Raw genomic sequence first — 11989 nt, 5'->3', positions numbered from 1 at the left:
AGGTTTCATTTAAATAAGAAATCGATAAAAATGGCTTTAACAAGGAAAACAAAATTTAAATATATTGATTAAATTTATCAATTTTATTCAAACTTTTCTGGCTAAAGACAATTTCTATCAAGATAAAAATATTTGTGCAGCTATATAACGACTTTTATGATCCTCTTTCAATTAGCAGATGGTTGGCCTTTGGCAACCAAATGAATACATAAAATAATAGCAATGACCACTTAACTCTCTCAAAAACGTGTACTAACTTTCGTTCTTGACTGCACAAACAGAACGCAGACCGAATAAATGCTTGCAATTTCATTAGAGCAAATATGACGATGGTGTGCATGTACTGATAAATATTCTAGACTAGTAGGAGCAATGAACTCAGCGCTCCTTGTTCAATTTTGCTGTGGCCTATAATATGTACATACGGCTTATGAGAGGCTGTACTTCGTGGAAAAGGTCTTTTGATATTGACCTGATAATGCTTTTCAACAAAATTAGGCCCGCAAACTTTTAACAAAACAGGCGAATTATTTAACCGTTGAAAGTGCTGATATATTAGGATGTCGGATCGTCCTTATCACAAATTAGCTTTTTATTAATATTTGAACAAACATCATCACCAAACTTGATACGTACCAGAAAAAACGGACAGAAAATGTCGCAATTAAATTTTCGTGCCAAAAATATTGCAAAACCTAATTGAGATAAATAAAGAAACAAAAATGCGCACAAAATTTGAAAAGGAAAAAAAATTCCTGAAAAAGCTACTTCTAGCAAAAAATAATTCACACAGACCTGATGTTAAATATCATTAATTTGTACCAAAACTTAAAGTTAAAAAAAAATTAAAATTTCGTCAAACAATCGGATTTTTAAGGTATTATTGCGCTACAACAAGATACAGTTTATTGAACTTGGTACTTGAAAAGTGGTATTTGCGCGTGTCGCATAAGCTAATAATGAAGACGCAATTAAAGCTTCGGCACTCACCCCCGCCGCCCGCGCCTGTATAGTAGGAATTGTTTGTTCAGTCGCTGAATAAAAGCCGGGTTTGGCCGAGGGAGCATATTATATATTTTGCCTTCCTTTCCGCAGTACCCGCAGTAGTAGCCCCTTCGAGAAGATCGCACCGTCGACCCTCCTGAGTGTCAAAGGCATTCTCTTACAGCCATGAATCACCTGCTGATGTACCTGCCCAACCTCACTAACCAGGGCAGTTATTACAACTGTGAGGACAACCGCAATGATCGCATCATCTGGGGCCCAAAGAAGTCTAGCCTTAAAGGTGTGTTCAATTCCGCGTATTACATATGCTCAATTTTTTCGGCAGTTTTTGTAAGTTAAAAATTAAAAGGGGAACACTTAATCTTTCAATATTTTTGTACAAATTTGGTCTAATTTACGAAATTATTAAATGATAAAAACTTTAAAACTTAAATAATCCTTAAGAATCAAATTTAATGTTTTTTAAATAGAGGCTTTCAACGAGACCTTCACAGAAAAAAAAATACTTTTTAACATTTTTTTGTAATACTGATGAGGGTTTACCGCGGCGGCTGAGTTTTGATATCAGTCGTTTTAGCAGACATTGGCATATTGGCAGACATCAGCAGACATAATATATTATTTGTAAACTATTCTCTTTTTCCAATTTTAAAATTTTTTTATCATTGACAAAAGAAGAATAAATATAAATGAATAATCATTTTCAAAACTCAATAAAAAAAAAACTGTGGTGCACATTATGCGGTGTGAAAATCCAGCAGCAATAATTTTAATAAATTAATTTTATTGCATCAAATACTAATTAAATTTAACAAATTACCTTTTTTAATGCAAGAGACTATAAATAGGTTTATAAAAGTTTAGATTCTTCCTCTATTTTCGCCTTTGCTCTTCCAATGCAGTAATTAATTAAATTACGGATGTGTTTCGACTTTTGCTAGATCTTATTTTTCCTGTCTTGATTATGAAAACTAATTGTAAATTCTTATAATTTCAGCAATTGATTGCAGCGGTCAATATTCCTCCAGTCTGCCTCTCGAGACTCCATCCTGTGCCTCGTCACCTAAAATGTCAGGAAATGTTCCAAGTGATCTTCAGTCACTGAGCAGCAGCAGTAAGAGTGATTAATTATTATTATTTTAAATTAAGTTTACAATATATACATGGAATCATATATTGATAATTCCAAGTTTCTTTAACTTGTATCTCCTCATATTTATGATACAAAACATTTCAGGTGTTGGTTGGAGCGACCCACCTTCCTTTGTGTCCTCGACTAGACCTTCGTTCTCCAGCGGCTCCTCCAACTCGTACTTTGTCAGACGCAAAAAGTCACGTTCGAAGAGTGAGAGAAAAGTGACGGGTTTATACAAATATTTTATCGAAGCGGTTCCTACAAAGATTCAACCAGGCATGTTTCCTCCAAACCAGTGGGTACCCTTACAACAATGAAAAAACAATTCACCCTTGCCAACATTATGTATATAAATTTTGTACAAATAAATTGTAGTTTATTATCTAATTGTTATAAATTAAATAAAGATGAATTTTATTGATCCAACATGTTAATCATAATATATTATCGTATTTTTGTTTGCAAAGGAGTCTAGGTAGTTGGGAAGAAAACAACAAATCATTGAAAATTAAATCTTCTTGAAATTTCTGTTTCATTAGGAATACAAATGTAAATCAATTTTCTTCTGTTACTGTCACAAAATAAATTATTGAATAGCGTCTGAGATCTCACTCAAATATTTTGTATAAAATCAGTTCATTATCAAAATACAAATATCAGCAGTCTGAAAAATAAAAATTATTATGCACACAGCACAGCCGTTGCTTTTGTGAGACAGGATGGGTTTAGAATACAATAAGAGTTTATAAAAAGTGACTTAATTTTTTCATCAGACGACATTCCTTAAGATTAGATCAATGAGACCGCTTTGATTTTTGTCTCATTCATTACTACTTTCTTCTGATGACTTCTGACTGCTCTCATCAAAGTTCTCTTTGTCTTCTACTGGTTCGCCACTGTTGTTCTTCCTAGACTTAACTTGACAATGAGTGCGGAAAGGGTCTCGCAACTTGCTCAGCCAGTTGTTTAGAGCTCGATTTGTGACCTCCCTAATCTGTTTCTTGTACGCATCATCATCATCAGGCTTGAGGTTCGCAGGCTTTGTAGGCATTGTTATATCATGAGCTTTAGCGGTCAACTCCACAATTTCTAAAATACAATTAATTCAAGGTACAAACTATTAATTAATAGCCAATTTCAACTTACTTTGAAATCCAAAAAGGTAGTCTGACGGGAATTTTAGGGTGTTCAGATTATCACCTTTGGGCGCACGGCCCGAAGTGGAAAAAAACTTGGCCCCTTCTTTCTTGAAAATCTGGGTGGCTAGCTTTTGAGCGTAGCTAAACAGTTTTCCGTTGCACTCAGCCTTCGCAACCAGCACCATATCATCACAAACTCCAATTCCATTGACTTCGGATGCTTCGTCCTGTTCCTTTAATTTAATAAATTCACAGTTAACTTGTTACATATTAATATTAATGAATATTGGTCACTTACCAGAAAATTTTGGTGGATGAGCAGTATTTCCTTTTTCTTTCCTCTCGCCATCCTTTGGGAGATGATTTTGAGATGGGTTCTAGAAAAAAGATATTCATTCAGGTTTCTTCCAATTCAAGGATCATGGCTCACTTACAAATATTGCTCGCTTCTTTTATTTTTCTTCTTATCCGGCTCGCTGCTCGCCTTTGCTGTAGACTCAATCTCAGTTTTCTGGAGTTTCTCTTTTAATAGCTGAGCAGTGACTTCCAACCTAATTTTCTCTTCTTTCTGTTTATCACATTTCCTCTGGAGCTTCTTGATTTCCGTTTCTTCCTTTGATTCAACTGAAATGGAAGGCTTTTCAGCATGTTTCTTCCTGTCTGGTTGATTTTTCTGATTGCTTCTTGTCTGGATAACTTTCTCTCGAAGTCTTGTCTGAAGGTTTTTGTCCTCGTCTTCAGTTGAGACAGGCGTTCTTTTATTTTTTGAAGTGGATGGTGCCACATTCTCCTTGTTTTTTTGACTGTCACTGCTTTTCTGTCCACTTACACTTGCTGATTTAGAGTCTATTGTGGCAGGTGGTGCCAAATCAGCTGCACACTTTACCGTCTTTACCTAAAATATTTTAAAATAATTTGATCAAAAATAAGAAAATCAATAGACTGCTTACTTTCAAGGTTTCGTTGGTCTTTTTAACGTCAACTGGGTAGACATCATTCTTCAGGTCAGTTGGTTTTAAACGAGGAATCAAGATTGATTTATCGTTTTTGTACGCAACATCAAAGCGGTGGATGAACTCCATTCCAGACTCTCCAAGTTTCTCTATTGGGTCATCACGGAAGTGGACTTTAACAAACTGGAGATGATAAGGAATTATTAAAATTATAGTTCAATCAATTTAAGATTTTTCCAAACCGATCTGACAGCAGCAATTTGATGATAAGTCACTCCGCCAAAGAAATCTGGAGATCTTCTCCTATCCAAAATCACGTCCTTTGTTGTAAAATCTGGAAATTGTAGGATTCTGTCCTTGGGAGGGGCTAATGGTAAGCTTTTCAATCCTTCGGATATGGAGTGGAACCAAAATACCAAAAGATATGGGCCATTATCTATTAAAAAATAAATGCAGGAACCATTAATAAAGAGCAATCTAAACGTCAAAAGGATTTTTACCAGTCTCCAAAATCCTGTAGATTTGGGCAAATTTAGGTGGAGGAAGATTATCCTTCGACCCTGGAATTTGAAGCCTTTCAACATCATCTTGCAGCTCAACAAACGAACCTATCGTAATCTCCATCTTATTAATCGTCAGATACCTGCAAAAGGTTTCTTAATAAAACAAAATTTAGTTTAAATATTTTTTTGATACTTACTTGAACTGCTGGAATTGTTTGAATGCTTCTTGGTACAATTCATGATCTGTGACGGGTATCTTTGCATGATAGCGATATGAAGGGCCACGGAAGGTGCTTGTTTTGGCCATTTTTGGACCAGTTTGAACTTAGTTTTAAATTGTTATTACATAAAATGTTCTGAGAGGGTAATTCTATTACACGGATAATCTAAAACAACAGCGGCAAAGCGGGAAAATCGAGAAAAAGATTGCCGGACGTCCGTCGTACGTCCGTCGTTTGGTACGGCCCGTTTGGTTACGCCCCTTTAACAGGCAAGTGTGGAGATTTAGTTTGGCGCGAAGAGAAAAAATGTAATCAAGGAGTGTAATGTTCTATAAGTATGATAAAAGTATATAAATGAAAATAAATAATAAATTAATGTAAGGATGAGATGTGCTGTGCGTTGTAGGAGTAGGACAGAGTTTTATGTCACTCGTACAAATATAGGCGGTGAAAATCTTTGAGAGGAGCATATTATTTTCATTATTTTTATTTCAAGGAATACGCTTGGATTTAAGTTTCAGATTTAAGTTCGTTGTTTGTACATATCATATATTATGTTTTGAGGTATGTCTTTTAACTCGCGAAGTTCGCGAACACAGATCTATAAACCCAGATGCGGCATGTGGAGCCTATGAATTCATAAGCACTTCATTCCCATATAAATTACATTAATTTTTTTTTATAAAATGAAAAAAATATATAATGATGCAAGAATAAGCTATTTTTGGACGGGCAGCTCTTCATTGCAAGGGCTTTGACTTGACTGGATATATCCGCTCATTAATTAATTCCATGAAACGCATTATTTGACTTCAAAGCGCAAACTTGTTACCTCATTGACAGTTTAATAATATCTCCGCTTAAATTTCATAGGGGGCTTCGTTATTCTACAAATTTTATTTTCATCAATAAAAATAGATGATAGTATAAGTAATTAAAGTTCTGCATTATGCATTGCTTTATATTTAAAGGGGTAAGCGTGCAATTGAATTTTAAAAACAAGTCTGCTGCATTTTACTGTGTAAAAGGATCACGTTTTATTCTTGCGCGCATCATTATATCACATTAAATTATTCACTCAAATTCTACAAACTCGTCCCACTGAAATTCATTTTCTTAGAAGAAACATACGCAAAGAAACTACTTCTGGATGGGCAACATTTTATATCAAGGGTGAGCTTTTGAAATTTAAAGTCCAGTCTTCGGCATTCTATAGGCACACGGAGTGTTTCGCACATAGCGCGCCGCCGCAAATACTCACCCCGCCTAAATATTAAATTCAATATTCACTTTCGTACCTCGGAAATTTAATTTTTTATTTTTCTTTCGGCTCGCTTTCTGCTATTGACTTGTCCCGCCATCGTAGTTAATCGTGCTTTAATTTTCTGCAAATAAAATACATCAGTTATTTTTTTAAATTAAAATAAAGATTGAGGTTGGCGCTCTTATTTCTCGTCAAAAGATTGCCTTTGACATCCTTTAACTTTATTTTAAAATGGCTTTAACCAGGAAAAAAAGATTTACTGATATGAACTTTTTCTGGCTAAAGATTAAAAAAAATTAAATATTATAGGCATGAATAAAGCGGATAGTGGCGCTTAATTCCTGATTTTGTTATCAAATTTAACTATGAATTTGTTATTTGTATCACAACCTTGCGTAAATAAAAATAAAAATGCGATGCTTCGGTTTGTTGTTTGAAGCTAGATAAACTAAAAGGTGCGATGCAGGTGCAAAGACGCCGCTGATAAATTAATTTGGTTACTACTGTATTGACTGACAATGAGAAGAATAAATAATAATAATAGTTACAAATAATAATACCATACTGCGCGGATTTTTTTTATTTAATGCATAACAATACATAATGATGGTAGCGCAGCCCACTTAATTTGTTTTAGCACGTGTATTATTAACTTAATCGCAAATTTAGTAAAGAAACACGCGCTACTATATTATACAGATAAATTTCCTAATCTTGCAGAAGAAACGAACTCTGCTCGCCTTGTTTGATCGTACACACTGGCTTTTGAGATGCTGTGCTCTTAGCGGAAAGGTCTTTTGACTGACCACAAACTTAGCAGCCTATCAGAGCAATAATTAAGCTTCCCGCTCTGAAGGTATGGCAAAATAAATATAGAAAAAAGATACTATTTACGAGCCATTGGACAGCGCAAGCACGAACCGGCCCAAAGAAGGGTATTTTTGATTCATTTATTAAATATATTTGCTCTCCAGAAATTCGTAGAAATTACATTGCATGTGAACAACACATGAAGTTGGTGCACTGTACGAAAAAAATACTATAATACAAAAAAAAAAGGAAAATACATAAGAGTTGTATGTTTTGAAAATGCTGAAAATTAGAGCACTAACCGCTCGCCAATCTGAATTTTTCCATTGTATTTACCTTTAAATATTCAACAAAAATTTTGAGCACTTCAATTCAACGCAACCTTCAAGTGATAAGGGTAAAATGGGTAAATGCATTACATTAAGTTAAGGCGGAGAAGTGCAGAGAAACCTCTCGCTATGTGGTGGGCTAGGTCTACTCTATGTTCTTTTTAGTCTTGCGGGGCTTGAAAGACCGAGTTCCACGAAGTAAGAAGCGCAAGGGCGTCCTTATCAAAAAAATAGCTTTCTGATTATGATATTTGGAAAACATTATTGTCAACCTTGAACTCGATTATAACCCTGAGATGAAATTTTCTGGTCTATTTGTCAATTTTTTAATACTATTAAATTTATTATTCTACTCGGGATAAGATACCTCTAAAATTCGGCTTAAGTAATTTTTCCTCCAAAACGAGTGGCTTTTAAGGCTTAAATATTTTAGTTGCTTGGTACATTTTCTCATAGTCTAAAAATTTTTTTAGCAAGCCATTGTTTAAGTTTCTATATTTAAATTACTGATCAATTTGAATTTTGTACAAATTTTTTAATAATTTTCTCCTCAATAGAAGACCCCAAGCCACGTCAAATCGAGCCAGTGTGTGGCCACACACTTTTCACACAATAGTCAATCAGTAAAACAATTGCATTTATTAAAATTAAAACAGAATGATCATATTGCTCCCCGAATTATTAATATTTATAAACATTTATAATTAGTCGCAAAGAAATTATAATGCGTATTTGTCTCAAAGAAGTCGTAAACGACGTTTAAACAGGTCAAGTCTTAAAGTTTAAAATAAAGTCTTGATAAATTATCATTATCAAACAATCTAAAGCAGCAATATTTTTCGTAAAAATAGTTTTCAGATAGAATATTTAAAAATATAATTAGAATGATATGATTATCAAAGATCCGATGAAAAAAAAATTAAATTTGTAGCATTAAAAAAAAAAAATGTAAAACAATTTTTCCATTAGTCCATACTAAAAAATATCACAAAATGTATTGAAGAAATCAAACAGATATTATAACCATATATATAAAAAAGCAAAATCTTAAATTTTTCCTAAAAAAAACAGCACAAAATTTTATTTTTGAGAGAAAAGTTTTATGAATAAATGATATCATTAATTTTATGCGGAATAATTTTATATGACATAAATTTTTTTTAAGCTTCCTAAAAACAGTTATTTCAATTTGGAATTAAAAAAAAAAAAAATTAATTGGGTAGTGCCTTCTGTACCACCAATAAAGGGCACAGGCCGACAAGACTTTTTCTTGGCCTGACCCTAAAAAAAAAAAAAAAAAGAAAAAATGGGTCATTATTATCATAGAGCTTAATGAGACAAAATTAAGTTTCGGCCTTGTATACTCCCCCGCAGCATAGCTCGACTCGCTCATATAGTTGGACTTGTTTGCTCTCTCGCTGAATAAAAGGCGGTCTTTGGCCAAAGGAATACACGAAGTCTTGCCTTCCTTCAGTTAGAAGACGCTGCCCGTCCTAGAAGAACGTACCCGAGTGTCAAAAGCAAGTTTACAGTCATGGAGCTGTTGGACCTGCCCTTCCAAAGCAATTACTACAAAAGCATCATCAAGAGTCCTAAGAAATACAACCTGAAAGGTGCATTCACTTATAATCGATTTTTTTATAAGTCTTGTCCCAAAATTAAGCGAACGCTACATTGTATATTCAATTAAATATTATATTTTCTCACATTATGTGGTTCAATTTAAGATCAATTAATTAAATGAACATTATTTTAAAATTTAGAATAATTATCTGTAATTTAAAATAAAAAGAAGGCCAACAATTTTCTCTACTCAGTTTACTTTGAGATGCAAGAGAGAAAAAATGTAATACTTCCATTTTCGATATTATGAACTTTCAAAGCATTTGAAAGCATGAAATAAATTCATCATTGTTTGTTTTTTTCCTCTCTTGTGTTAACTGTAGAAAATTTTATAAAAATTCCAGTAATTGATCGCAGCTCCTTCTCCGATCTGCCTCTCGAGATTCCATCCTGTACCTCATTACCAAAGATACCAATATATCGTTCCAGTCTTACGGACGATCTTGATTCACTGAGCAACAACAGTAAGATTTCTTTATTTTTTTTTTTTGTAACATTTTATTATTTGCATTTTTGCTGCCTAAAATCAATTAAGTTTGCAATGTGTAAACATATATTTAATTATAAATAATTTTTAGCGACTCTCATTAGGATTTATGAATATTTCAGGCCTTGGTTCGAGCGACCGATCTTCCTTTGCGTCCTCTAGTAGACGTTCGTTGTCCGACCGAACCGCCTCTCTGATTGACTTCTTTGTCAGACGAAAAAAGTCCCGTTCGGGAAGTATCCCGAGTGGCACAAAAGCGCAGAGGATACTCAAATATTTTGACGAAATTGATACTACGCAGATTGCATATGCATATGGAATTTTTCCCCCAAGCCAACAATGAAATCAAATGGCGCGCACAGTGTGCTACCCCGTAAAATTATTATTTATTTTATGTACAAATAAATTATATATTTATTTTTATTTATTTATTTATTGTTGTAAATTTTAAGTTGTACACATTTTTGGTTTAATAAATTATAATTATAATATTTTTGAAATTTAAATGTTGATCATTTTTTAATTATAATATTGTCTATGTTAATGGAAAAATGATCTGCGGAAATTGAGGTTGGCGCTCTTTGTACTCATCATAAGATTGCCTCAGAAATACATTTATTTATTTAATTTTGAATACAATAAAAATGGCTTTTAACATGAAAATTCAATTTAAAAAAACTTAATCTATTAAATTAATAAAAAATAAGTAAGAACTTGACAGGCAAAAGATTTCAAATTAGAATAGCCTCTCATCAGCCTCATGTGAGGCATGAATAATGCGGATAATGGCGCTGAAGTGCAGATTAATTCTTGGTTTTGTCATCAAAGTTGCTTGTTTTTGCAAACTTATGATGTTAACTAAAAGGTGCTATGCAGATGCAGAGGCAGCTTAAAAAGTTGGCTGATTTGACTATACTATAGTTCATCAATTTGCATATTGTTCGCGGATTTTTTTTATGCGCCTCGCAGCTTGTTCCTGGGTGAAGGAATTGTTCTTAATTTTCATTAAAAGAATATAAAGTGATTCAGTGTTTAATCGTAGCAAGTGGTAGCAAAAAATGAATAAATGATATAGTCCATTTTTATAAATAATTGGTCATCATGATAATGACTATTTAATTTGATCAAAGATCAAACACATGCATAAACTTTAATTCTCATTTGCATGTACGGGATAAAAAAAATGCAAGAATTGTAGCAAATCAAATAGTGATCAACACAGAACACCAATAGTTATGATTCTCCAATTGGCGCATGCCGCATATTATATTACATCGCAAGAGAACATTACAAAAAATTTTGGAATTATTCCATTCCATTATCATTGTCAGCATATAATCATAGGTACAAGGAATGGTGAGAAAGGAAAAGTTTTTAGTATGCTGAAAATATGTGCAATCCATACTTTATCTGCTCACCAATGTGCATTTAAAAGCCAGGCAGTTTAATCCCCCATTTTATTTACTCTCTAATTTTTTTAAACGTTTTGGGCATTGTGCATTCAACACAACCTTCAAGTGATAAAAGGGTAAATAAAGCAAAGGGGCTCTCTGGTCTCCATGGTCGTAGGGCTTGAAAGACCCAGTTACACAAATTTCAACGGCGTCCTTCATCCTTATCAAAAAAATCTGCTTGCGAATCATACTTGGAAAAAAATATTGCCAACCTTGAACTAGATTATAATCAATAAGTATATTTTAGTCTATTTGCGGCAGTATTATTTACCAATTGAGATAGATATCCGGAATGGCGAAAGTGATTTTTTCCCCAAAATAGCCAATGGGGGATTTTTAGACTAAAATTTACCTGTTTTTTTTATAGCATATATAGAAAACTAAAAAAATTTTTTTTTTATAGCGAGCCATTTTAGTTTCCACGTCAGAAGTAAAATTAAAATTTTTGATTATTGCATCAATTTCATTTTTGACAAAAATTTTGACAGCACTGATTTAAAAAAAAGGCAATGTCACCCCTATCATTGACTTAAGGATTTAAAAAAAATTGAAGATTGACGTTTTTGTTAAAATATATTTACTCATTATTATCTGATTATTGTCGATCAATATTATGGGATTATTCAATTTGAAAAAATTATAATCAAATTGTTCCGCAGAATTTATTGAAAGTCTCAAATAAAAACTTTTAAAATAATTCAAATAAAGTTTATTCACATAAAAAGTGTAAAAAAGTATTAAAAGTTTGTTTAAAATAAGGATAAATATAAGGATAAAAATCTTCCATTCATTTTAAAATCGATTGATATATTTCACTGAGATTTATATTGTCAATACAAAACTTATGGAACATGAAAAAACTAATTTTCTCTTTATCAGTTAATCTACACCAATTTTTTTTAAAGCTCCAATCTCCTTCAATACAGTTTATTCAAATTGGATTTTAAAATTGGTCATAATTATCAGCTGATGAGGAGTCGCAATTAAAGTTTTGACCTTGCTCACCCCCGCCGCATAGCTTGTTGACTCGCTCCGCTAGTTGGACTTGTTTGCTCACTCGCTGAAT

At 33.1% G+C, this 11989-nt stretch overlaps 3 protein-coding genes across 4 annotated transcripts; 2 read left to right on the top strand and 1 right to left on the bottom strand.

Annotated features, from left to right (window-relative positions):
* The first annotated feature begins 1062 nt into the window (after window positions 1-1062).
* Window positions 1063-2833, top strand: LOC132194352 (uncharacterized). The gene is made up of 3 exons (XM_059615578.1): window positions 1063-1285; window positions 2003-2119; window positions 2243-2833. The coding sequence occupies exons 1-3, from the start codon at window positions 1171-1173 to the stop codon at window positions 2455-2457; spliced, it is 447 nt and encodes a 148-aa protein (XP_059471561.1). The 5' UTR covers window positions 1063-1170; the 3' UTR covers window positions 2458-2833.
* On the bottom strand, window positions 2641-5218 carry LOC132194350 (uncharacterized). Of its 2 annotated transcripts, none has more exons than XM_059615575.1 (8): window positions 4933-5218; window positions 4733-4875; window positions 4475-4668; window positions 4230-4415; window positions 3714-4165; window positions 3578-3656; window positions 3287-3512; window positions 2641-3229 (listed from the first exon to the last, which is right to left on the bottom strand). In XM_059615575.1, the coding sequence occupies exons 1-8, from the start codon at window positions 5040-5042 to the stop codon at window positions 2961-2963; spliced, it is 1659 nt and encodes a 552-aa protein (XP_059471558.1). In that variant the 5' UTR covers window positions 5043-5218; the 3' UTR covers window positions 2641-2960. The 2 variants fall into 2 exon arrangements, with proteins under 2 accessions (XP_059471558.1, XP_059471556.1); XM_059615573.1 differs by having other exon boundaries at window positions 3714-4174; window positions 4933-5217.
* Window positions 5219-8783: 3565 nt separating this feature from the next.
* On the top strand, window positions 8784-9975 carry LOC132194287 (uncharacterized). Its single transcript, XM_059615458.1, has 3 exons — window positions 8784-8972; window positions 9327-9446; window positions 9592-9975. Exons 1-3 carry the CDS (start codon window positions 8894-8896, stop codon window positions 9810-9812), a joined length of 420 nt encoding a protein of 139 aa, XP_059471441.1. The 5' UTR covers window positions 8784-8893; the 3' UTR covers window positions 9813-9975.
* Window positions 9976-11989: the final 2014 nt, after the last annotated feature.

Source organism: Neocloeon triangulifer, unplaced genomic scaffold, assembly GCF_031216515.1.
Source record: "Neocloeon triangulifer isolate White Clay Creek 2 clone unplaced genomic scaffold, ASM3121651v1 ptg000006l, whole genome shotgun sequence".
In the NCBI taxonomy this organism is placed as follows: domain Eukaryota; kingdom Metazoa; phylum Arthropoda; class Insecta; order Ephemeroptera; family Baetidae; genus Neocloeon; species Neocloeon triangulifer.
The sequence above is the reverse complement of the archived record's forward strand: the minus strand, read 5'-3'. Positions and strand labels throughout refer to the sequence as shown.

What these genes read in the sequence shown, in the direction of transcription:
- LOC132194350 (XM_059615573.1), bottom strand. Translation starts at nt 5,042, where the DNA reads ATGGCCAAAACAAGCACCTTCCGTGGCCCTTCATATCGCTATCATGCA. An exon ending in CTACAGGATTTTGGAGACTG is followed by an intron (nt 4,669 to 4,732) that starts GTAAAAATCCTT and finishes ATTTTTTAATAG; the next exon opens with ATAATGGCCCATATCTTTTG. An exon ending in AAATTGCTGCTGTCAGATCG is followed by an intron (nt 4,416 to 4,474) that starts GTTTGGAAAAAT and finishes TATCATCTCCAG; the next exon opens with TTTGTTAAAGTCCACTTCCG.
- LOC132194287 (XM_059615458.1), top strand. Translation starts at nt 8,894, where the DNA reads ATGGAGCTGTTGGACCTGCCCTTCCAAAGCAATTACTACAAAAGCATC. An exon ending in TAAGAAATACAACCTGAAAG is followed by an intron (nt 8,973 to 9,326) that starts GTGCATTCACTT and finishes TAAAAATTCCAG; the next exon opens with TAATTGATCGCAGCTCCTTC. An exon ending in TGATTCACTGAGCAACAACA is followed by an intron (nt 9,447 to 9,591) that starts GTAAGATTTCTT and finishes TGAATATTTCAG; the next exon opens with GCCTTGGTTCGAGCGACCGA.
- LOC132194352 (XM_059615578.1), top strand. Translation starts at nt 1,171, where the DNA reads ATGAATCACCTGCTGATGTACCTGCCCAACCTCACTAACCAGGGCAGT. An exon ending in AAAGAAGTCTAGCCTTAAAG is followed by an intron (nt 1,286 to 2,002) that starts GTGTGTTCAATT and finishes TTATAATTTCAG; the next exon opens with CAATTGATTGCAGCGGTCAA. An exon ending in TCAGTCACTGAGCAGCAGCA is followed by an intron (nt 2,120 to 2,242) that starts GTAAGAGTGATT and finishes AAAACATTTCAG; the next exon opens with GTGTTGGTTGGAGCGACCCA.